We start from the raw sequence: 24,461 nt of genomic DNA on the forward strand, positions 1-24,461 counted from the left end.
AAAAAAAAAAAAAAAAAAAAAAAAAAAAAAAAAGCAACTACTTAGTATTTTTTACATCAATAAAAATGAAAAGATAGACATGCCCAAGAGTACAAAATCAAGTTTCTAATTCCCAGCTCTAAATCTGAAGCTGAGATAAGATAATATCTTAACATCCTTTAGATAATATGGTCTCTGCTTTCTAGTAATTGACCCTGAGAGGGGGCTCTAAGGTAAAATGACAGGCAGGTCTTACCAACTCTTCTGTTTAAACCTGTATAAACTTTAAAGCGAAGAACAAGGTGTTGTAATACAAAGAGGCTAAGATTTGCATTGATAAAAAAATTCTCATGAAATTATCATGGAAAAAACAAACACTTGACACGAAACATTTATTTGTCTTATAACAGCAAATAAGTAGATCTTACCTTTAGGTGATGAATCACTTAAGACCAGGTCTTCATGGCCTTGCTCTACAATCTTGATGACAAATACTGGCCGCCCATCTTTCTCCTCAATGGAGCACAGGTAGCGGCAGCGCCGGTTGGCATAGCGTGTGCTCCAATATAACCGGCTGGCTTCATATCCCACTGGGAAGAGTGCTTTAGGAGAGTGGAATGCTTGCATCTGTTGTGGAAGCAGCTGACCAATGGTGTGGAAGATGAGGCTTCCAACACGAAAGGTATGGTCCCGTTCTCCCCGCTGTACAATGCTAGCAATCTGTCGCACCTCATCACGTTGTACATAGACCCTCCTGAAGACTGCAAAGTAACTCAACTCTTGCTCGTGGATTCCCTTTGGTTTGTGCATGGGGCAAAGCATTGTTTTGTCCTTAAAAAACATGCATTGTGCTTTAATGGCGCAAGTAAAATGATAAATGTTGGTGCATCGAAATCTGTGACATCCACTGGTGGCACCTGTCTTATGACAGAAGACACATTTCATTTGTAGTCCTCTCCTCAGAGCTAGCTCGACATTTATTAAGGCACCAGCCTGTGTCTCATAGACCTCTGTGGACCACAGAGCACAATTCAAGTGGACCCACAGGTCCAAGTCAAGGTTGAGCAGCCTTGCTGGTCCATCTGTTAGCCCATCACCTTCTTCATGACAAAAGCAACACTTTCGATAGTCTTTGGGCACAGGATCAGGTTTAAGAGAAGTGCCCAATTTCCTTAGAAACTCATCAATTTCATCCTCACAAGGTGGTTTAAAGGTCCCCTTGGGAATGACAATGTGAATACTCCACTTCTTCCACTTCATTCCTCTCCACTTTTTATTTAGTGGTCTACAATCTTCAAGCCCACCATGAACAGTCCTCAGCCGAGGCTTTAACTTGACTGTCACCTTGAGCTCATCAGGTTTAGACTCTACTTTGGCTGCTTCAAAGGCTGGAGGGAAGGTTATGGGAGATGATGGAGGAGGGGAAGCTTTTTCCTGGAACTGAGGGAGACAGTGTACATCCAAAGTGGAGATGTTGTTGCTGTAATGGTGAAATGCTTTGGAAGGCTCCTTCATAGGGGACTGTGGCAGTGGAGGAAGGCATTCCTGGGCAGCAAAAAGAAACCATGAGAAAAAGGATTCACATGTCCTCAAAGCAATTCTAGCGAGAAGTTTAATACTATATGACTTAAGGCATAGAGGTGAGTGAATTTTTAGGTATAACAAGTAGACCGGAGGATGGTTATTTAGGGGTATCAGAAAATGAAGAAGGTGGGGCTGGAGAAATGGATCAGTGGTTAAGAGCACTGCCTGCTTTTCCAGAGGTCCTAAGTTCAATTCCCAGCAACCACATGGCGGCTCACAACCATCTGTAAGGAGATCTGGTGCCCTCTTCTGGCCTGCAGGCACACATGCAAACAGAATACGGACAATACTGTATACATAATAAATAAATAAATCTTTAAAAAATTGCTTTAAAAAAAAAGAAAAGAAAACGAAGAAGGTAAGGGGCAAAGGGGTCTCTGACTTTCCTACAAAGTCATAATTTAGAGAATGTTCTGCTCTTGAACTTTCTTGGGACATTCCCCTTCCTAACTGTAACAAAACAAAAAATCGTTTTTTTTTTTTTTTAAGAACTAATTCAATTTAAACAACAGATCAATGTTTTTAAGAACGTGGCAGCATCACCCAGAAAGAATTCATCTCTACTCATTAATTTTTTTTTTTGTCTGTTAATCTTGGACTTAATCTACTAGTGTGAAAGAACAGAATTGAAAGGAGAACCCTGCCAGTGAGTAAATAACTTGGATTCTCTGAGTCCCTCAGCTGAGACTAGCTGCTCAAGGAGTCGAGCTATGTGAAAAGCGCCAGTACCTCTCGGGAATGGGGTAGCCCATCAGAATCTGAACAGTAAAGCCTTATAGGTACCTCATATTAAATACACGGGCCACTCCAAGTATCCACTTAAGAAGCTACATGATAAAAACCCACTCCTACTCTCTAGGAATAAAATTTTAATTAAAAGCCTAAATTTATTTGTCAGCTTGGATTATATTGTACTAGGGATTAATACATGTCAAAAAGTAGTGTTTTTGGAATACTCTTGTGTAAGAGTCACATTAATAAAATTATCTTGAAGCTGGAATGAGTGGCAGTATTACTTTTACAGGATTTTTTTTGTCCAAAATACATCATTAAAATGCATCATTTGAACAACTACATTGTTAAATATACAGAGCAGCTGAATATGCACAAAATGGTTTCTAGTACAATGCAAGGATAGACAAATTTTTTAGAAAGCCTACTGATCAATAAAATAAAAGTATCAATCTTTAGTAAAATGTTTGTATTTAGTATAATGCAACATTCTAGTGCCAGTGCTCTATTGAATTCTACACTCTTAAAATGTAGTTGAGTTAGGGGATGGAGAAAGATCAACAGTTAAGAGCACCAGCTGCTCCTCCAGAGGGCTAGAGTTCAGTTCTTAGCAACCACACGGTGGCTTATGACTCACTGGTTGTTATTCAGCTCCAAGAGGGCCAATGTCCTCTTCTGTGCCTCCAGAGGCACCATACACATGACATACACATACATTCACACTACATATTTATACATGTATATAAAATTGAATATAAGAAAAATACAGAAGAATTTTTTTCATAAAAGCATAATTAATCTGTATATGGTGGCACAAACTTGTAATCCCTGTACTCTGAAGGCTGAGACAGAAGGGTGACTGAGAATTGAAGGCCATCTTGAGCTACACAAAAATACTCTTTCTCAAAATAAAAATAAGACAGATGGGCAGACAAGCAAGGGTCCCAGGCAGGAGGATTATGAGTGCAAGGCAGTTCAGTAGGACCCACTTCAACACTCAAAAATTAAAAGAGGAGCAGGAAATAACTTAATGGTAAAGTAAGTAATGGCTAGTAAGTATTGGGCCCTAAATTCAACCCTCAATACCACTAAATAAATGAGTGTTAAGATGTAATTTGCACCTTCCCACTTTTTGTTGAATAGGTTATATAATAGGGAAAGAATATAGTTGAAGACTATTTCAGGCTTATCTGTCAACTCAATCAGTATCTGATTAGGATTATCCACAGGAGCTCTATGAAGAAGAGACATGTAAACTCATGAGGCAGAAATCCCTCTTTAATACTTCACTTTACCTTGTTTTCTGGGTTTTTTGCTTGTGCAGTTGATGAATAAAGAATAAAGCAGTTATTACTACAAAAGACAATATCCTTTTCCATCCTTTTGGTGTTCTCTCGGGAACCCTGAAAAACAAAGAGACATATGTGGGACCTCAACAAAACATGTTAATGAAACCAGTACCCCCAAGAACTGCTAGTTTTCAGATGATATTCAAAAGTGAGTGTCTTCTATCTTCCAATTGTGATGGCACTGACCCAACATTCACCGTCTGGCAGCCATTGGTCTAGAGAGAGACCAATGTCTTTAAAAAAACAACAACAAAAATAGAAACTACGCTGTTCAAATCTCACTGCATTTAAAAAATGTGTTCCTCAACAATGAACAATTTAACAGTGTGTTGTAGCTATTTGGTTTGAAGCTGAACACACCTAATATGGATATTGTGTAATTGTATATTGTGCCCCATAAAGCACTTTGTTCTGTTACAGGAGTCACTGCCAACAGCATGGAGATAGGGTGGGTCATTAGAAGAAGAGTAAAGTACCTTGTTCACAAAGGTCAGATCTTTGAAAGACTTCCGCACACCACTACCAAGAATAACCACTTTACAGTGACAACACCACTGAGGTCGGAGTGATGCACTTTCTGCTATACCATGACTGGAATCTTTATATCCAGAAAGACCTACAGGCAATGGACTTTTGTTAGCAATTAAAACAGACCAAAGATACAAGTATTACACAGTATAAAATTAAACTATAACAATCAATTACAACATTGATTATTGACTTACTTTATATTATGCTTTAATGAAAATCTTCTAAGTTATGGTGACCAGGCATCTAATATTTGACACTAAGGTAGAAATAAAGGAAAACACCCACTCCCAAATAACTGGGAAAGGAAGCTAGCATGAAAGAATCAAACAAAAGCAAAGCACTAAGATCCTCAAATGTGTACAGGGCATCAACAGAGACTAGACCCACTTCTTGACAGGTAAGGTGATACTGCAAGTTCTGTGGGAGATAAAGAGCAATGGGTACAAATGACTTATATGACTTACAGCATCAGAGGGGAATAAGAACCAAGGTATATTTTGAGTAAGGACTGAGGGATCAGAAGAGCAAGTCTACATATACAGAGTGCATCTCCTATGATAAGAGGTGAAGGTCAAGGCAGAAAATGGAAGGAGAAATAAGCAGCCAGTAGATAAAATGGCAAAGAGTCCAAAACTTTAACACAGGTGACTTTCAAAAAGAGTTCAAAGATGAGACAGGAGAAGTAACCAGATTCTAGAAAAAGTTCAGGGCAGACAAAATACTACAAGGAATCTGGGGGATGAGGAGGTAGTGAGAAACAGGGCTGGCACACAAGATGCCAGTGAGCTAGAAAAAGCAACTTCATGGCAGGCCTGAAGAAGATGAGCTAGTTCTCAGCTATGGGGACCTAGGCATCCCTGTGGAAAGGAGGAGGCCCTGCAGAGGGCATATAAAGACTAACTGAGGAAGTGACAGCAACAGCAGCAGAGCAGAACAGACAAACAAAATACTATCTATGGCCTCATCTGCAGTCAGGGCTACAGACAGTCTTGAGGCCAGCCTGATGCCATAGGCCAGAGCACAGAAATTCACATCCTGTCACAGAAAACAACAGCCAGAGAAGGTTAACTTATCAAAAGATTACACACAAACACATTGCTTATTACTTGTTAAAAATTAAATCAAAATTTCGAAAAGAGTAGGCTTTTTAACTAAGAATGGATTTGGAGTTAACAAAAAGCTCACTAGCTCACCATTGCTTGTTGGAGGAAATGGTACATTAGGCTGCTTCAGCCGGTAAGAGCTTGCTAATCTGGGAGGATTTGCAGATCCTGGTGGAGGCCCACGAAGAAGCAAATGCTGTCGATACTCCAAACCTGGGTTTACTCTGTGGCTACTGACCAAACCCATGGATGGAACATCTGGAGCATTACTAACCTCATAGCTGTTAGGAATTCTCACGTGAAGAAGGTCGGAAAATGCAGCCACAACACTGCTAATGTTCTGAAACAAAATTTAAACACTGTGTTACTCACCTAGAAGAAAAGTGAATTACTGAGAAATTAATACTTAGGATAATTCTATCTTCAGGATTATATACTGTATAAAAAACCCCAACTACTCTTATTTAAACTTAAATTATTTCATAAACTAATATACAAACAAAGCTTTCATAAAACGTAATATTCAGGGTTCCAACTAACATTGGGATTTATAAACAGTAAGTGATTCTAGCTACCTTAGTATCTGAAAAGCCTAAAAGACACAACAGGAAATGAGAAGGCCCTCATGGTACTTATGGGAAAACTCCTATCTAGCTCTGGAAAAATGTCTAACATGGTCCACAACAGTTTTGCAACAACCAAACATCATGAATTGTAAATCTGACCTTCAACAAAATGTCTCTATAAAACTTCGAGTTTTTAAAACAAGTCCTTGATAGATAAGTAAGTGCTGTCGGCATCAGCTGCCTGGAGAAAGTTTCTACTGGTTTTTTTTTTTTTTTTTTTTTTTTTTTTTTTTTTTTTTTTTTTCGAGACAGGGTTTCTCTGTGGTTTTGGAGCCTGTCCTGGAACTAGCTCTTGTAGACCAGGCTGGTCTTGAACTCACAAAGATCTGCCTGCCTCTGCCTCCCAAGTGCTGGGATTAAAGGCGTGCGCCACCACCGCCCGGCTTACTGGTTTTATAGACTTGACTATTGACTATGGTTTTTCAATGGTGAACTTTTACAACATGTAAAGTTGTGGAAAGGCTTCTTTCTAGAATTCTCTAAAACACACACCCTTTTACAAGAGTACATGAACTCTCAGCTCCTATTTTTATGCCTTGGCTTAGTTCTCAGATAAACCTCTTAATAGTACTAAAGAACAGCCTGGATATCTGAAGCGACTCTCCACCCTACCCGTATCTTTTGTTTTGCTACCCCAAATTCTGTTTCATTGTGGGTCACTGATAGAGCTTTAACAACAGGACACACTCCACAGCATAAGATGTGATGCCATCTTTTACCTCAGCAGCTGTAGGATGCAAGGTGATTGCTACAGATATAAGACCAGATCTGGGACTATTTGGGGATGAACCAAAAGGTGAAGTAAAAAATAAAGTGCCTGGCTCAGTTTTGATGTCATTTCTTCTTGATTCTGAACCTAAAAGGAGCGGGAGAGAAAAGAGTATTCATAGCTTCCAAAGTCAAAATATTTACAATATTTTGTAAAAATATTTACAATAGTAACTTGATAGACTAAATTAATAAAGCCAATCTCTTACTTTTCCCAGAAATGCTTGGAAGAATTGGAATGATGGGGGATGGCACTGGTTCCGGAGGCTCTTCCTTCACCAATGACAGATCTGGGTACCTGTTCACCTCCATACCAACCACACTCTCAGGAGAAGATGAAGGAACAAAACTGTCAGGAGTGTCCCGTTCACCATAGTGATCCTGTATCCTGAAAGAGGAGCACACAGATCCCTATGTACAATTTCACTGGGGTTTCTCACCAATCCCACAAGTACCACAGGAAGGATACTATCAGCAATTGCAAAATCATAGCAGAAACTAGATCAGTTATTACTCTGCTAAGAAAACATAGTAAATAAGTTTACTACAAAACAGTACAAATGTCTATTCCTTTGAAAGCTTAAGATGGAAGTTAAAGGCCTGCTAGAAGGAGAAGTTCAGACTACAGCATAGATGGGAAACTGACACCTTGGCCAAAAAAAAAAAAAAAAAGTCACTGAGACTAAGAGACAGACAGGGGTTGTAAGACACATCTTTACTGTTGTATAGAGTGGCAAGATGAGAGAAAACAGTTAACTGTGGTGCTGTAGACACTTGATTTTCTTAAATAATAAAATGGTGGGGACGGGGGAGAGCAGACTCCCTTTTCTCAACCAAGGTTCTTTCTGGTTTAACAGAAAGATGGTGAGGCTTAAAGCTAAGAGTATGGAATGTTGCCATGAATCTTCTATCTTTCATTTCTTCTACTTATACTTAAAAAGACATGTAGAGGGCTACTGGGCAGTCATATAAAATCCAGGGAATACACTGGACTGAGCTCCCAAAGTACCAATGAGGAACAGAAGGAGGGAGAGGATGAGCAAGGAAGTCGGGACCACGAGGGGCGCACCCACCCACGGAGACAGTGGGGCTGATCTACTGGGAGCTCACCAAGGCCAGCTGGATTGTGACTGAAAAAGCAGGGGATAAACCCGGACTCTCTGAATATGGTGGACAATGAGGGTTGCTGAGAAGCCAAGGACAATGGCACTGGGTTTTGATCCTACTTCTTGTTCTGGCTTTGTGGGGGCCTAGCCAGTTTGGATGTTCACCTTCCTGGACCAGGATGGAGGGGGGAGGACTTTGGACTTTCCACAGGGCAGGGAACCCTGACTGCTCTTTGGACTCGAGAGGGAGGGGGAGAGGAGTGGGGGGAGGGTGGGAGGAGTGGGAGGCTGGGAGGAGGCAGAAAACAATAAACATTGTAGTAAATTAGAGAATAATTAAAAATCGAATTGACAAAAAAAAAATCCAGGGAATAAACAGACATTGTGTTAGATCACCAAATACATATTCCCAAGTATGATTCTTTCCCAAGGCTGGAAAGAATTTCACTGTACTGATACAGTTGGGAATTCTTAGCTGTGAGGTAAAAGAGAAATGAGACATGGATTCCAAACCCCAACAAGTGACACTTCCAGTGGTTACAGAAAAAATTTCTATCCTATTGATGTGTCCAGTGACAAGTTTTCTCAATAAAGTAAGACACTGACATCTCAGAACACAGAGATCCATCAGATTTTCCACAAAGAGATAAGTCTAAAGAAGTTCATACAGACTCTTTACTTGGGGAGTAAAATTATCTACTAAGTGAAGCTGATTCCCCAGTAAGATTATTAGAGGCAAAAGAACTAATACAAATTGGTGATGAGCTTCCTGTATCAAAGACACATTCTTTTCCATGATAGCACTCTGGTATCTATGATGGTTGATCTCTAATTTTAGATATCTACAAGTATCAATAAATCCAACAAATCCCACAAGCAGCATAGAAAAGAAAACTTTGAAATACTTGGTATGGAGGTTTTCTCATAACTTTAATCTCTAATTATCATGGTGTATAATGCTTAAGTTATGAAGACATTAAAATGGACAAACTTTAACAGTAATGATGCCTTGGGCAGTTTCTATTGAAGAGTACTTTATACTTTAAAAGTTTTTATATACTATATAGTATATTTATATATACTATACATACTCTATACTATATAGAGCACATATTATATACTATATAATAGTGCAAATAGTATATGCCATATATTGTACATATATACATAGTAATATATATATACTATGTAGTATACTATATATTACTCCTAAACACATTATGCTAAGCACATATTTTAAAAGGAGCAACTAATTTTTAAAAGTAGATTCTAAGGCTGAGAAACGGTTCAGTGGTTAAAAGTATTGGCTGCTTTTCCAGAGGATCCAGGTTTAATTCCCAGTGTGCACAGTGTGCTTATAACCTGAAACTCTAGTTCCAGGAATCCGGTGCCCTATTCTGGCCTGTGGAAACCAGGTATGCAAGTAGTACTACTCAGACATACATGCAGGCAACAAACACACACGCGCGCGCACACACACATACACACACACACCAGCGTCTACCTTAATTCTTCATGATTATTATGAGGTGGTGTTGGAAGTGAGGCAGGAACATCCACTGTCTTCGGACCTTGAGCAATAGCTCGAGCCAGCAAGTCATCCTGAGGTCTGAAAGGCACCTGAAATGGCTTCGGTCCTAAAGTTCTGGCAACTGGAAAAGCAAACAAATAGAACCAAAGTATGTAGGGCAAAGCTGATGGAACTGTATAGTTCTGTGGACATTTTGATATACACAGCTTTCAAAAGAAGATTCTTCAGCGGTGTAAGTTATCATACCTTCATGGCTCACCAACACGCCAGCTTTTCCAGCAAGTTCTTCAGTCGTTGCAAAACCATTTGCCATCTTCTGGCAAGCCATGGGAGGTGGTGTAGGAGGAAGAGAGGCAGGGGGTGTTGGAGGATTACTTAAATTATTCTGCTGCAGGAGACCAAAAAATTTTAAATTATATGCTACTGAGCAAATATGCATTGACCTTGCTAAAACCTAATTCTGTGAATTTTTAGCATAAGGAAGCAAGACTATATGAAACATAATTCAGAGGCATTTCCATTTCCAAATGCACAAAAATAAACACACACACACACACACACACACACACACACACACACACACACACGCACACACACACACAGCCATGAGGTTATCAGAATGGGATGTTGTTATCCAATTGCCTACTTGGCCCAGCTTGAGCATTCAGCTTTGAAATGAAGAACCCAATTTTTGTTACACTTAATTTTATTTTATGTAACTTTTCTTAAGTTTCATGATTACAACAACCAATGAAAAGCAGCTTTAAAATGGAATAAGTTGCAAAAAAGCAGTTACATATTCCTTTACTCAACTTTCATTAAAATATATCCTACTTCTATAGAAATGCAGTTTGTCATCTTTAACCTATAATTGCAATTTACATTGATGAGAACCTGGATTATCCAAGATCTCTAAAAGAAGTAAAAAGAGAAAAAAATTACTAAAGATACCAAATATACTAAGAAATACAACTGATTTTCAGTTATCTCTCTCAGCCTTCCATTTTGTCGCCAATTTGTCATAGAGTCTTGGTCTCCCCAAGGAGTGCTGGCGTCACCCTGTAATAACTACACATAATAGTGCAGTGCACGGGGAGACTGAGAGAAGCAACACTGAAGAGCAGCCTGCACTGAGGAGTTCTAACTGAAGACCAGGCCACGAGGACAGCAAAGGGAGCACAGAGACAGTTATCTTAATAACAGAAGAAAAGCCACCAGCAAAACAGACACTCTCACAGACATCTCAAAATAATTGCTTTGTTTAAGTCAGATGCGAAGTAAAGTGATCTTACAATGCAATCATAAAAATATTTAAGAAGTAATATTAACTTGATTGACTTTATGCTATTTTGGTAACCTAAGAATTAGTGCATAATTTCAATTAGCACCTAAGTTATTTGATGAATTATATTAAAACTTTTAAAATTCATTTTCCAAGGTAAAAATCTAATGATACCCTTTATTCCCACTATGTACCGTCAATTTGATTCATTTTAAGAGTTAACAAAGGTTACAAGGAAGGAAAAACATGTTTCCTCAACATGGAAAGATACAATGAATATTTTCCATCATTTGTATTCTTATGTCTATGAAATTTCAAGTATACATATTAGAAACACTTGGCCAGATACACTTTGAATCTTCTAGCTGACCCTAACTTTCAGTGAAACTTGGGAGACTTCATGTAAACTAGATGCAAAACTAAGCCACACTCCTCAGTAGTGGGAAGCTCTCCAGCGTGAAGCAAGGCGGCACCCTGGCAAAGAAACATACCTTGTAGATCAACTGAGAATAGTAGTCTGAGACCCCTTCAAGGGCGGCACTGCCAAAAGTTCCTAGAAGTCGAGTCCCACTATTAAATTGGCCACTGCCATAAGGAAGAAAGTGCGCAAAGTTCACTCCAATGATCGGTTCCATTAGAGGGAGCAGAGAGAGCTGCTATTAAAAAACACATTTAAAAGTAATGTACATGATTAACAAACATGGAAGTGTTTGGGGGCTTCCTAAGACCTGAAGTCAAATAAGGATTGTGAAAAATAAGACTTAAAAATTTCAAGATTCAAAACACTGGGAACTACAGAATCTCTGGGATATATGTCAAATAAGTTTTATTCCCATCTGTTAAAGAGATGCCAACATGTGCCTTACCAAAAACATGCTCCTTATCTTTTTTCAGTAAGAACCAGGCCATGAACTGAGGCCAGGCACTGTCAATGGGAATGGGGGTTGGGGAAGGTGTGAGGTGTGTCCCCTCCCCACATTTGTAAAACCACAAAAGTATAACAAGCAGAGTTTAAATGAGAGTCCACGGCTGCATTTCTTTGGGCCCAGAGTCACAAGAAATGGGGAAACAACGCTTCCTAGTATTGAGGCTGCTCCTTTTGAACATACATAAATCTTGACCATCATCTACCGATCCATCTACTGGAATATAAATCTCAAGTGCCAATAAGATAAAGTGCAGGTTTGCTAGCAAACAAGGTTTATTAGTTTCCTTTCCAGATGCCCTTTATCCCTGAGCTCTCTATTTTAATTAGGAACTAGCTGCAATTGTAATTAAGTGAAAGCCTCCGTTTCATAGGGCTGAAAAAGCACTTGCTCTCTCCCCTCCTGGAAGTGGCAAGGGCTGTTCTGACAGCTCACCTGTTTCAAGTGGGTGAAGGAGTCAGAGCTGGAATACACAGCCTGCTTTTCCTCTTCATCCTTCTTCCTTTTCTTTGAGCGAGGTGCTGCTTTCTCCCCCGTCCTCTGAGTCCGTTTACTTCGCTGTTTCTTGGTTTCACTTCCTCCATCTGATTTTGGCAACTGGTTGTTGCCACCTCCAAAACCACCTTGCATTTGAGCCCCCAAAGTTTGCTAATGTAATTGGAAAGGTTAAGAAGTAAGTAACTACCCACATGTTTGATTCTTAGTTCATGCTAGACCAGCTCCATCCTGTGACTCACATTTCTAACATGGCATCACATGTTAAGAAGGGAAGTTACACAGTGAGGTTTTCTGAAATAATACCCTCTGCATTCAGGTATATTAAAATATGAAAAATAGCCAGCCTCAGCATTGTAGGGAAGTTTGAAACTCCTAGATAGATTAATGAAGTATGACTCCTCACTATCTACGCTGAAGTCAAGGAGGCACCAAGCCAAATGACTGGGCAGCTTTGGTACATTTACTTGTACCAAATTATTGTGCCTTGGTGATTTATTTTTGATCCCCCATAAGAGCTAGGAACTGTTGAAATCTGAGATCTGGAGCTAATTCATAGGTTCCAGGAACATTTTAAAGCCCATGCATCTGAGGTGAGAGAACAGCTGCTAGAAAGTAGTAAGATGTCATACTGACCCTCAAACTAGTGCCAAATCCTACATGTGAATGAAAACCTAATGGCTATATACTTATTCAAAAAAAAAAAAAAAGAAAGAGAAATCAGATGATAGCAAATTAATCTTTCCTTTGCTTTTAAAAAGATATATTTATTTTGTTTATGGAGGTGTGTGGATGTTTTATCTGTATGTATACATTGTATATAGACCATATGCATGGCTGGTGCCTGTGGAGGTCAGGAGAGCACTGATCCTTTGAAACTGTAGTTACAAATGGTTACAAGCCACTATGTGGGTGCAGAAACTAAACTCAAGTCTTCTACAAGAATCTATCTCTGTGTCTAGTTTCCTTTCCTTTCCTTTTGCCTTCACTGTTACAAAGAAGTAAGAGTAATACAGGCCTTGAAAAAGGTTTCAGTTGACTATAGGTACCAATATCAAAACATATGAATATTTTTCATGCTTTCTTATTTCTAAAATTAATATTAGTGGCTTGCTACTGATAACTATAGTTGCAAAACTTAGTAAATCAATTCTGTGTATAATTTTTGAATGTTTCCAAATTTATAGTTTTATAAAATTATATAATTTATAGTTTATAAAACTTAGTTTTATATAATTTTTGAATGTTTCAAAAATTATAGTTTCTAGTTATGTTCTAATATCATATTGATGACAAAATTCTAGATAAAGGGAAATAGGGCAATGATTTTATCTTATGAGCTATACAGTTTGTCTTAACTGTTGGCTCTGATCTAGTACTAAAAAAGAAGCCATATGCTTTTTACAAATGAATTGGCCATGGTTCAATAAAACCTTTAAAATTCATGGACAAATTAAAATTTCAAAAGATTTTCATTTATCATAAATGACTACCTTTTCTTAGGTTTCTCCCAACCATTAGAAAAAAAAAAAAACCCAAAAAACAAAAAACCAACCCATTCTTAGCTCATACAAAGAACAGAGGAAGTTGAAGCGGACTTGCATTGACTGTGCCTGGGTAGATCCCTGATTCTCCAAGAGCAGTACAGAGAAACAAAGCAGCCCTTCCCCTTGACCCAACCTTAAACCAAATGAACCAGCAATCTCTGCCTTACCAGGGCTACCATGATTGTGTAAGGAAGCCTGCAGCATTTCCCCATCATTAGCACATCATTATTACCAGGGGAATCTTGATGAATGATATATTCTGACTTTACAACTATAGCAGCACAAGAAATCTGGCATTTTGTAAAACCACCCCAGGTGACGTGCATGCTGCTGGTCCTCAAGGAGTGAACTTTCAGTTGCAAAGGCCTAAGAATTCTGTAATTGGCTTATGAGAGACTGACCAGGAAAGCATACCTTAAGTACGCACACCTCAGCCACTTTAAATGCTTTCAGACATTATCTCTAATTTTCACAATTATCCTAAAAGCAGATATAACTATTTTAAAGTACAAGTAAATTATTTTATTTTATTTTTATATTATTTTTATGTTTTGAATAAGTTTTATTTTGTAGCTCAAGCTAGCCTCAAACTTGCAGCAATCTTCCTGCCTCACTCAGCTTCTTGAGTGCTGAGATTATAGGCGAGTACCACCATGTATAGCTTCACATGGCTTTTGTTGTTTTGTTTTAATCAGAGGGGTTTATACCTTGTGCTCATAATCATAAATTAGTTTCTGCTTTTTATATTTGACATGTGCCTGCTTCTCTGTGCCATTAAACATTCTTGTATGGCACAAATTTTAGTATGAACATGCTGAAGGTAGATACTATGTGAGTAATGCCATAGCAGATGTGATGTGAACACATGATCCACACACATCTGTGATTGGTCAAGTCAGGAAGTTATCTACAAGATTTCATTTTTTAAAAATATTTATTTATTTATTAGGTATACAATATTCTGTCTGTGTATATGCCTGAAGGCCAGAAGAAGGTGCCAGACCTCTTTACAGATGGTTGTGAGCTACCATGTGGTTGCTGGGAATTGAACTCAGGACCTTTGGAAGAGCAGGCAATGCTCTTAACCACTGAGCCATCTCTCCAGCCCCCTCTACAAGATTTCAGAACCAAGTTTCACAAAAGAAAAAGAAATTAGGAAAAGATAGGGGAAAAGAAGGGGGTGCAGCACATGGAACAGAGAGCACACTGGGCATGGGACCAAGGTCCTGGGGATGAGGGCATTCAGCATTCCCAGAGGCAAAATGTCTTAGAGACAGCAGCCAGGGATTGGGCCAGGGCAGCATATTTACTGGTAACAAACAACTAGAAAAGCACAACCACAAGATGCACTGTATGCATGCATGAAACTCTCAAAGAATAAATTAAAAGAAGGAAGAGACCACAACCGCAAATTAGACAAAAGTAACAACTGCTGGAGCAACACTCAATCTCTACCTAATGATAGGTGACAACAGAGAAAGATTACAGCCAGCCAATTACAGCCAATCCTTGTAAGAAGATAAGTGTCATCGTTCTTAAAATTGCAAGTTTGGAAAAGAAAGAATACTACTGCACGTCAAGTAAAATATGAAAATTATAAAATTCCAACTGAGCAGCACCCCAGGGAAGCTGTGTGAGTGCATTAAATCATCACTATCTATAAAAGACAAGGAGCAAAGCAACAAACAGACCTATTCCAAAGACAGAGAACACCTGCTTGTGGAACACCTTAATGAAGTTCACTGAAATGGGGTTACCCTGTAATCAAAGTGTGTTCTGAAAATTGTCTGTCATAGAAATGAAAAGCAAGACCAATGTTAACACTTAAAATGGGTAGAATATCGATACATAGAAAACTACAAAGATGGAAATAGTATCCACATCTAAAATCGTGTGCTTTATGACACCATAGGTTCCCAATAAGGGTGATCCCTGAGAGTACTCAAGGCAAGTAAGACAAGTGCAGGAGCTATCTTCTAAATTTTAAAGAGGCTAATGGAAATTATGCACTTATAAAGGTTCATAATACTTCCTTTGCTATAGTTAGTCCAACTCGGTTGTGATAACCAGCTGAAAGGCATACATTACAACAATATGTTTGTTTTATATCACAAGCAAAAAGTTACTCATATATTTTGTAAATACAAGCAAAAACAGGGTTCCATAGAAATAAAAAAATGCTTCTTTAGAATTAAAAAAGCTGCAAAATAGTTTTATATAGTAATTTGCTGATACTAATCCACTAAAATAGCTTGAAAACAAAGGTGAGTTACAGTTTTCACAACTGACACTTACCAATCCTTCTGCTGGGTTTTGCTTCTCAGCCAGTTTACCATCCTTTGCAGAGCTGTCCCCTGAAGACAAAGTGCCCTCAGGCTTTGGGGTGAGAAGGGAAGAGGCCTTTTTATTTTTTAACAAGTGTTTCAGTAGTTCATTTCCTGTATCTCCTTTGGTAACAGGGGCTCTGGCAGAATGGGAAGGACACTGTACTGAGGAGACAGGACCAGCCATGGTGTCTTCAATATTACTACCAGTTTTCTCTTCCACAGGGGCCTCCTCCTGACGTGGGCATGACTCTGCCTCAACCTTTTCCAGCTTTATTTCTTCAGCTTTGCTGGGGGGTTCCATGGGGTTCTTGTCTGCATCTGGATTAACATGTGTCTGTTGATTTAGAGTGCCCTTTATGAATTCATTGCTGGGAAGTTTATTTTCCGACTCTATACTGGGCTGACCTGCTGCGATACTGGGAGTGGGTGGGCAAACTGGCTCTGCTGCCTCTTGTTCTCTATGCTGAGGAAGCTCACTGGGTGTGCTCACTGTAGGAGTGGAGGTAGTTTCAGAGATGCCTGGGGTGAGTGGAGCAGTTGAGTCTGAGTGAGGGGTTGACGGTGCTTTGGTGGATTCTGCATCATCATCTTTTTTCTTTTTTCTTGTTCTTTTCTTTTTCCCCTTTTCTTCTGGGATTATGTCAGAATACAACTGAATGAGAGACTGGCTTGATCCTGGATAATTTTGGCCCTGGGTTACAGCAGGGTCTTGGCCACTTGGGACATTGCTATTAGCTCCTGGAGGTGTTCCTGATAAAACTGGTGGGAATGGAGGCCTCAATGGAGAATGCTGAAAGCTGGACCCAGAAAGACTTCCGGGTCCTTGCTTAACAGAATGAAAGTTTGGGCTCCCCCCAGGAGCAGATGGTGAATCTGGAACAAAGGAAGGAGGTCCTACTTGCCTTCGCTCACTGGTTTGCATAAAAGTTTGGTTTGGGGGTGAATGAACAGACCCTTGTTGAACATTCTGCTGCTGTAAAACTGGCCCCATTTGCTGCTGGTGTTGTGGAGACTGCTGAAGGGGTCTTGAGGATTGCAAAAAGTCACAGGGTCTCTCAGAAGCGTAGAACGGCATCTGGGACACAGGGGTCCTGTTGACAAGCTCAGCACTCATCAGACCATGCTGCTCCATCTCCATTCTCTGCTGCAGAGCTCTCTGTCTATCTACTTCTTGCATCAGTTGGACTCGCTGCCTTTCCTGCTGTTCTCGTAAGCGTTCCTTTCGTTCCCGCTCTTGAAAGCTTTCACTGAAAGGGTTGTTGTCATCAAATTCCACTCGAGGTGGTGGTCCACCCTGTGGATTTGCACTTGACACTGCCCCTGGAGCAGGTGCACAAGTTTTTATAGATAATTGGGTAATTGGGGGCTGAATCCTAGGAGGGTTAAGGGGGAGGTGGGCAGGAGCACTGTTATGTTGCCATCCAGGTAAACTGGGCATTCTAGCAGGGCTGGAATGGCCAGAGATGACTGCTGCATGCTGCTGAAGCTGCTGTGGCACCATGGGGAAGGTGGGTTGGCTCATGGTGGGTGGAGTGGCACCTGGAACAAGAGGTGGCTGTGGCTGAACCCCTGGCATAAGGATGGGAGGGGCTAGGGTACACTGTTGCTGCTGTTGTTGTTGTTGCTGCTGTTTGATCCGATAATCTTCAATCAATTCAGCATGCTCTTTCTGTTGTTTACGAATCTGAAACAATAAAAGTAATTATTACTAAAGCAGGTACTATAAATGTTACTAAGGCAGGTACTATACTAAAATACTGGTGATAGTTTTGGTGGCATATGATCTGAGTTAGATACCTGGAATGCACATGATAGAGGCAGACATCCAATTCCTAAACCTTGTGACCATATGTATGCTGTACTACATTTGAATATGTATACACAAACAAAATTAAAATAATTTTTTACTTGTGAAAGTTCTTCACATATTAAATATCCACAAAAAATTCAAAACTAATTTTCTGAAATAAGTATTAAATTCATGTTATTTAAACCACAACACATCTAACAGTAAGATAAAACAAAACAACAAAATATGTCATAGAAGTCACATTAATATACAAGGTAAGAATAATTACTAAAATTGTAACCATTTAATAAGATTTTTTGTTTTGTTTTGCTTTTTGAGAAAGGGTTTCTCTGTATAGCACTGGCTGTCCTAAAATGCACTTTGTAGACCAGGCTGGCCTCAAATTCAGAGATCTGCCTGCCTCTGCCTCCTAATACTGGCATTAAAGATATGCACCACCACATCTGGCTAAAATTCCATTTTTTAATTACATAAAATGATGTTTAAAATAAGAATTATTAAAAAAAAAAAAGCCGGGCGGTGGTGGAGCACGCCTTTAATCCCAGCACTCGGGAGGCAGAGGCAGGTGGATCTCTGTGAGTTCGAGACCAGCCTGGTCTACAGAGCTAGTTCCAGGACAGGCTCCAAAGCCACAGAGAAACCCTGTCTCGAAAAACCAAAAAAAAAAAAAAAGAATTATTGGCAAATATGCCATTTCCTCTCTCAGATTTAAAAGACTGGTAAAACGCTAGATTTGATTGGTGGCACATTCAAATAATAATTTCTGAAACCTGTCTAAGCTCTGAAGTGATTATTTTCAAGTTTCTAATTAGATTCCTTTGTTTTGTTTGAGACAGGGTCTCTCTCTATACAGTCCACGCTGGCCCCAAACTCAGAGATCTGCCTGCTTCTGCCTCTTGAGTGCTAGGATTAAAGGCATGCACCATAATACCTGGCTTTATTTTTCTTTGATTCTTAATATATAATTACAAAGGTCAATTAATTTGTTCTTTTAGACAAACACTGTGAAGATGTAATGCATTTTCTGAGGATACCCACCCGCTCATTACAAAGCTGAGGAAGAAAGTTACAAAGTGACACACACACTTTAAAAAGCAGTCACTGTATACACTTTGTATTAACATATTTAACCCAGTACTCTTTCTTCTGACATTTGAAGAATGTGATTGGGAATGTGCACACACATATGCATGGAATTCAGGCCAACTTTTAGGGTTGATTCTGTCCTTCCACTATGAGTTCCAACAATTAAATTAAGGTTCTCAGGCTTGGAAACAAGCACCTTTATACAATGAAGTTATCTCAAATCCTGTCTGTGTCATTTCTTACTACTTCTAAAAACTTCTATTGGTGGAGATTAAAACTCAGGGTTAGAGTGCTTATCTGGGATACTGGTTAGCTTGTCAATTTGACAATCTAGTAACACCTGGGAGATGGGCCTCTGGGTATGTCTTGGGGAGGGTTCTCTTGACTATAATAACAGATAAGATAAAATAAATCTTTCTTCCTTAAGTTATGATGTGAGATGTCCTTCTGTGTAAGTGTTGCTTTTATTGATTAATGAATAAAGCTGTTCTGGTCCATGGCTTAGCAGAGCAAAGCCAGGCATGAAATAGAGAGTAGGCAGTCAGGGAAACAACATGTAGCTGCCAAAGGAGAATGATATGCCAGAACTTTACCTGGTAGGCCACAGCCTCGTGGCAATACAGATTAATAGAAATGGGTTAATTTCAGATATAAGAGTTAGTCAGGAATATATCTAAGCTATTGGCAAAGCAGAGTTGAAATTAATACAGTTTCTGTGTGATTATTCTGGTCTGGACGGCCAGGAACAAACAAGCAGTCTTCTCCTTCTACAAATTACTACTGACTCAGCAGCAGGAAAAGAAACTAAGACAACTGGTAAGTGCAAAGACTTAGGTTCATTCTCCAGTTCACACAAACAAAATCTATAAACTACTTTCCTACTGATATTACAAAGTGTTACAGACAACCATGTGGTAAGTATGAGCCTGCCTAATTTTTCAAATAAAGTACATTATCTCATAAATAGGATTTCATTAATTGATTTGCAAAAAAACTAGACTTTCATCAAAATTATATTGGTTCTACTCAGCAAAATACTTTTGAGATAATATTCATCATAAGCAAAAAAAGACTAAAAATATGATGTAATTATCTGCTTTAAACAGAGAGTATTTACCATCAATGAACACAGGTCCAGAGAATGAATCTAAAGAGAAAAGAAGTTCTTATTCTGTAGTAGTCCTAGTTTGTTAATCAATGAAGACAGTATAATTACCATGTTGTAGGTACATTGTGCTGACATCTGTGTCTTGGACAAAGACAGCTGAGTCTAAAGCACTCATCTAACAGTTAACTAATGAGCAAGCATGTAACCTGGCCTGGACAAACTTGCCAGTTTCTTTTAAGTATCAAGTGGTGATGATAACAATACTTTCAAGTTGTAGACAAGGTCAAATAAAACAAGAGAGAGGTGTTTCCTGGAGTGTTTCATTACACAGGGAACACTTCTATTTCTATGAACCCATTCACTATGAATCTCTTGTCTGCCTCTAATAATAATATTTTGATTTCTTTATATTTTGCAACTTAAAACAAAGGCAAAGTTTAAGTTCTGGTGTACAAATCTATGCATTATTAGTACATAGAGAAATTATAGTCATTACCGTAATCAATAGAAAACTCTTTAGAATCAAACTCTATCTTCTCCACAGTTACTGCTAATATACTGTTCATCTCTGTAACCCTTATCATTACAATGTTACATAAATTATTGGAAATAGCCCCTTTTGCTCAATGTAATACTCTTGAAATACAAGTTGTACACATGTATCAGCAGTTTCATTCATTTTATTACTATGTATTGTTACAATACACTAAATTTTCTTTAATTATCCCAAAACTTTGGTGGTGGGAGGTGGTGCCTTTTTTTCTTTTCTCTCCTTGAGATAGGATTTCATTGTGTTACATAGGCTGGTACTGAACTCAAATAATTCTCCCATTTCAGCCTTTTCAATTAGCTAGGACAAGTATGTGCCACTGTGTCTAGCCTATAAACATTTATAAGAACCCTATGGTACTAATGCATTAAGGTAAATAACTGAGTGAGCTATGGACTCATCTTGAACACTTCATTTTAAACTTTTAAAATTCAAAGTAATTTTAAAACTTTCTTTTCAACCTTAAACAATTCTTAGAAATACCTGGTATATAATGAAAGAAAACAGCAAAATGGTTTCATTTTTTTTGGAAATAAGTCCCTTTTTGCTGTGGGACAATGTTCTTGTACCTTATAAAGATTTATCACTTGTATTAGTTTAATAAAATGTTGGCTGGCCAATAGCCAGGCAGGAAGTATAGGCGGGCAACCAGACTAAGAGAATTCTGGGAAGAAGAAAGGCAGAGTCAGTTACCAGCCAGATTCAGAGGAAGCAAGATGAGAATGCCTCACTGAGAAGAGGTACCAAGTCACAAGGCTGAACATAGACAAGAATTAGTGGTTAATTTAAGTTGTAAGAGCTAGTTAATAATAAGCCTAAGATAATAGGCCAAACAGTTTATAATTAATATAAGCCTCTGTGTATTTTTTTGGGACTGAACAGCTGTGGAACTCAGAGGGACAGAAACTTCTGTCTACACCTTTTCACGATATTCTAGTTTTTTTCTTTTCCTCTTTTGTGTTACTGTTTTTGTTTGTTTGTTTTGAAGACAGAGTTCCTCTGTGTAACAGCTCTGGCTAACCTGTAGACCAGGCTAGCCTCTAATTCAGAGAATTCTGCCTCCTGAGAGCTGGGATTAAAGTTTACTATTAGTGATTTGAAGACACTTGAGAATAAACTAAGCATCTCATGTATGTTAGGTACCACCAAACTATTGCTCTATCCTTTACTTAATGATGATTCTTAAGATGAAAATAAGAAATAAACATAAAAATAAAGTATGAAGTTCAGGCAATGATGGCCTATGCCTTTAATCCTAGCACTCGAGTATAGTGGCATTTCATTTGTATTTTAATAAATAAAGCTTGCCTGAGGAGCAGGAAAGTAAAACAGCCATACTGGCCAGCCTTACAGACCAGGCAACGATGGCATACACCTCTAATCCCAGTAGTCACAATGATACACATTTAATCCCAGCAGTGACACTAGTTTGCCATAGAAACCAGGTGGTAATGGTGCACACCTTTAATCCCAGAACTAGAGACAATTATAAAACAGGAGGAGGCAGTTCTCGGACAGTCTCATTCTGAGATTCCTGGAGACAGGGTTGTCATTTCAGATGGAAGTAGAGCTAAGAGCCAGTGGATAGCTGCTTTGCTTTTCTGACTTTTAGGTTTAACCCCAATTTCTGTCTCTGAGCTTTTATTAATTGTGCATCACTCAGGAAACAATCTCTGTGAGTTCGAGGCCAACCTATGCTACAGAGTGAGTTCCAGGACAGCCAGGGCGACACAGAGAAACCCTGCCTTGAAAAAGCAAAAACACCAACCATATTTATAGTCATTCAAATGCTATATATGAACTTTCATTAGAAATCAGAGACCAAAGGACATGGTAAAGATAAACATGGAGGCAATCGAGTACTTGTCAGATCAGATTCTCATTTCAACATAAAGTATCTCTGTTAGCGTTAACCTATCAAATGATATTTTAAATGATTTGAGAGCATGTGTATGGTACAGTGACTTAATTTTTTTTTCTTTTCTTTAAAAAAAATAAAGTGTATGTGTGTTTGGGGCGGGGGGGGGTTTACTATGTAGCCCTAGCTGGGCTGGAACTCACTATTTAGATAGGGATAGCCTGGAATTCAGAAATTTACCTGCCTCTGCCTCCTAGGTGTTAGGATTAGAGGTGTGTACCACCATACCTGATGCAGTGATTTCTTAGTACAATTGAAATAGCTACTTTATCCAACCATTCCAGGATCACTGAATGACTGACAATCAGGAGGCTGGTAAACGGAAGCAAGCATCACTAAGAGAGGACCAGACAGCTACTTCCTCAGGTATTAAGAGGTCCTAGTGTAGTATAATTTGCATGCCATAACAGCATAAAATAAAACCCTGAGCCATTGAATAAATGCCACACAAAACAGCTCTTCAATGATGAATGACTTCCATCCATTTAAAAACTTGTCTAGTACCTGCTCGAGCTGTTTCTGAACCATACTCTGCTGCTCAGTAACATGTTTGAGCTGCTCTGCATCCTCTTCAGGGAACTCTCGCCCCGCCTTCTTGGCTGTGCGCTGTTTGGCTGAAAGAGCTTTCTTGGATTTTCTGTGTGCACCAATTTGTTCTTCAAGGTATTTCTGCTGCATCTGAAGAAGCTGCTGAGTCTCCTGCAGCCATTCTTCATACTGTTTACGCTGAGAATCATCTGAGGGGAAAATCAAAATTAAAAGTGTGTTAATTTTCTAAAGAGTTCAAGATTATTAAAAGTTAAACAAGTTCATTTGTAAGAATATTTAAAAGAAAAATTGAAAACAAAATTCTAAATATTAGAGCCCTACATAACTATAAAGTATCAGCTTTTAGAAAAAGCATTTATTCAAGAAAGCCAGAGAATGCTTGATTAAAACACTGGTTAACTTAATACTTATAAGTTCTGCAATTCCGATCTTCCAAAAGAACCATCAAATTATCTAATCCATAAACCAAACTGAATATTAAATTGTATGTGCATTTTATTAATTCAGTTTTACAGAACATAGAGGCAAGAAAAATATATCCCACTAAATTCCAGAGCATGGATTAGGTAGTCATTTCCCATGCTGATTTCTCTCAATTGATACTGTCTACCCTGTATCTTAGTGTGGGGGGGAACATATTACAGGGAGGTGAAACCCAGAAAACATTAGAAAGAAGCAATCTGAAATCTACATTTTTATAAAGGAAATATGTGAGTTGAAAACACTAACTCATTAATTTTGTAATTTCTATGTCTACCAGGGGAGGTGAAAGGTAACCAACCAAACTGTTCCTCAACTCTTAAGACTGCTAATGCCTCTCCCCACATCTTTGTTTCATACTAATATTTCCTCATTGTTCTCTTAGAGTATTTTATTCCACTGATGCCAAGTCTCCAAAAAAGGTCATCTCATGTAGTGAAAAATTCTGAGTATTCCTTTTTCACTGACTACAAGACAAAGAAAATCACAATCCTAGAAGGACATTAGCTGAAAATAACATCAATGATAACAGAATATAGTCATACATTAAGATCCAACCAAATCCAATGGGCACAATACAGCCAGAAAAAGCCAGTTGGTTATAATAGTTTACTTGTTTTTAATACAAATATGTATTCAAATTATGATCATAATTAATGCGGGGGAATTTCAAAAGGTCAGACTTTGGGTTTGTTCCTAAACCCAAAAGTTCTAGTATATGTATGAATGTGCAATCTAGTGCACTAAATTTGAAGGGCATTTGTCAAGAACAGGCTTTTTCACAAGGTTTCAGAAGTTCTGCTTCTGGTAGAATGAGACCTACCGCAAGGAAAGCCTTTCTGGTTTCTGGAACCAGGAGAGCAGAGGTGAGCAAAATGAAAGATAATGGTGAAAAAAGTTAGCTAAACAGTCTGAAGATTTCAGAAAGGTTCAGTTTGAGGGAACGTTAAATGCTATCCTGAACCACCTTGGGACCCCTAAGGACAGCTAGAAGGATTCAGTGGCATTTTGCACACGTGACCTTCACACCATGCTACAACCCAGCTTCTTATAAACATATTCCCTTTGTTTTTC

General features: G+C 38.7%; 1 protein-coding gene across 10 annotated transcripts in view; it reads right to left on the minus strand.

Moving 5' to 3' along the window:
• The window catches only part of Kmt2c (lysine methyltransferase 2C), a 171,816-nt gene that overhangs the window by 12,810 nt on the left and 134,545 nt on the right, over nucleotides 1-24,461 (minus strand). For 5 of the 10 annotated variants that reach the window (XM_013353872.2, XM_013353875.2, XM_013353876.2 and 2 more), the window contains 12 exons: nucleotides 22,863-23,095; nucleotides 15,855-17,570; nucleotides 11,953-12,165; nucleotides 11,083-11,247; nucleotides 9,556-9,697; nucleotides 9,283-9,430; nucleotides 6,882-7,060; nucleotides 6,624-6,760; nucleotides 5,369-5,618; nucleotides 4,121-4,260; nucleotides 3,591-3,698; nucleotides 408-1,524 (listed from right to left, as the gene is read on the minus strand). In XM_013353872.2, coding sequence (XP_013209326.1) covers nucleotides 408-1,524; nucleotides 3,591-3,698; nucleotides 4,121-4,260; nucleotides 5,369-5,618; nucleotides 6,624-6,760; nucleotides 6,882-7,060; nucleotides 9,283-9,430; nucleotides 9,556-9,697; nucleotides 11,083-11,247; nucleotides 11,953-12,165; nucleotides 15,855-17,570; nucleotides 22,863-23,095 — 4,548 coding nt within the window. The remainder of the gene's footprint in view (nucleotides 1-407; nucleotides 1,525-3,590; nucleotides 3,699-4,120; nucleotides 4,261-5,368; nucleotides 5,619-6,623; nucleotides 6,761-6,881; nucleotides 7,061-9,282; nucleotides 9,431-9,555; nucleotides 9,698-11,082; nucleotides 11,248-11,952; nucleotides 12,166-15,854; nucleotides 17,571-22,862; nucleotides 23,096-24,461) is intronic. The other 5 variants (XM_013353873.2, XM_026789400.1, XM_026789399.1 and 2 more) reach the window with 5 other exon arrangements.

Source organism: Microtus ochrogaster, unplaced genomic scaffold (genome assembly GCF_000317375.1).
Source record: "Microtus ochrogaster isolate Prairie Vole_2 unplaced genomic scaffold, MicOch1.0 UNK18, whole genome shotgun sequence".
NCBI classification, from domain to species: domain Eukaryota; kingdom Metazoa; phylum Chordata; class Mammalia; order Rodentia; family Cricetidae; genus Microtus; species Microtus ochrogaster.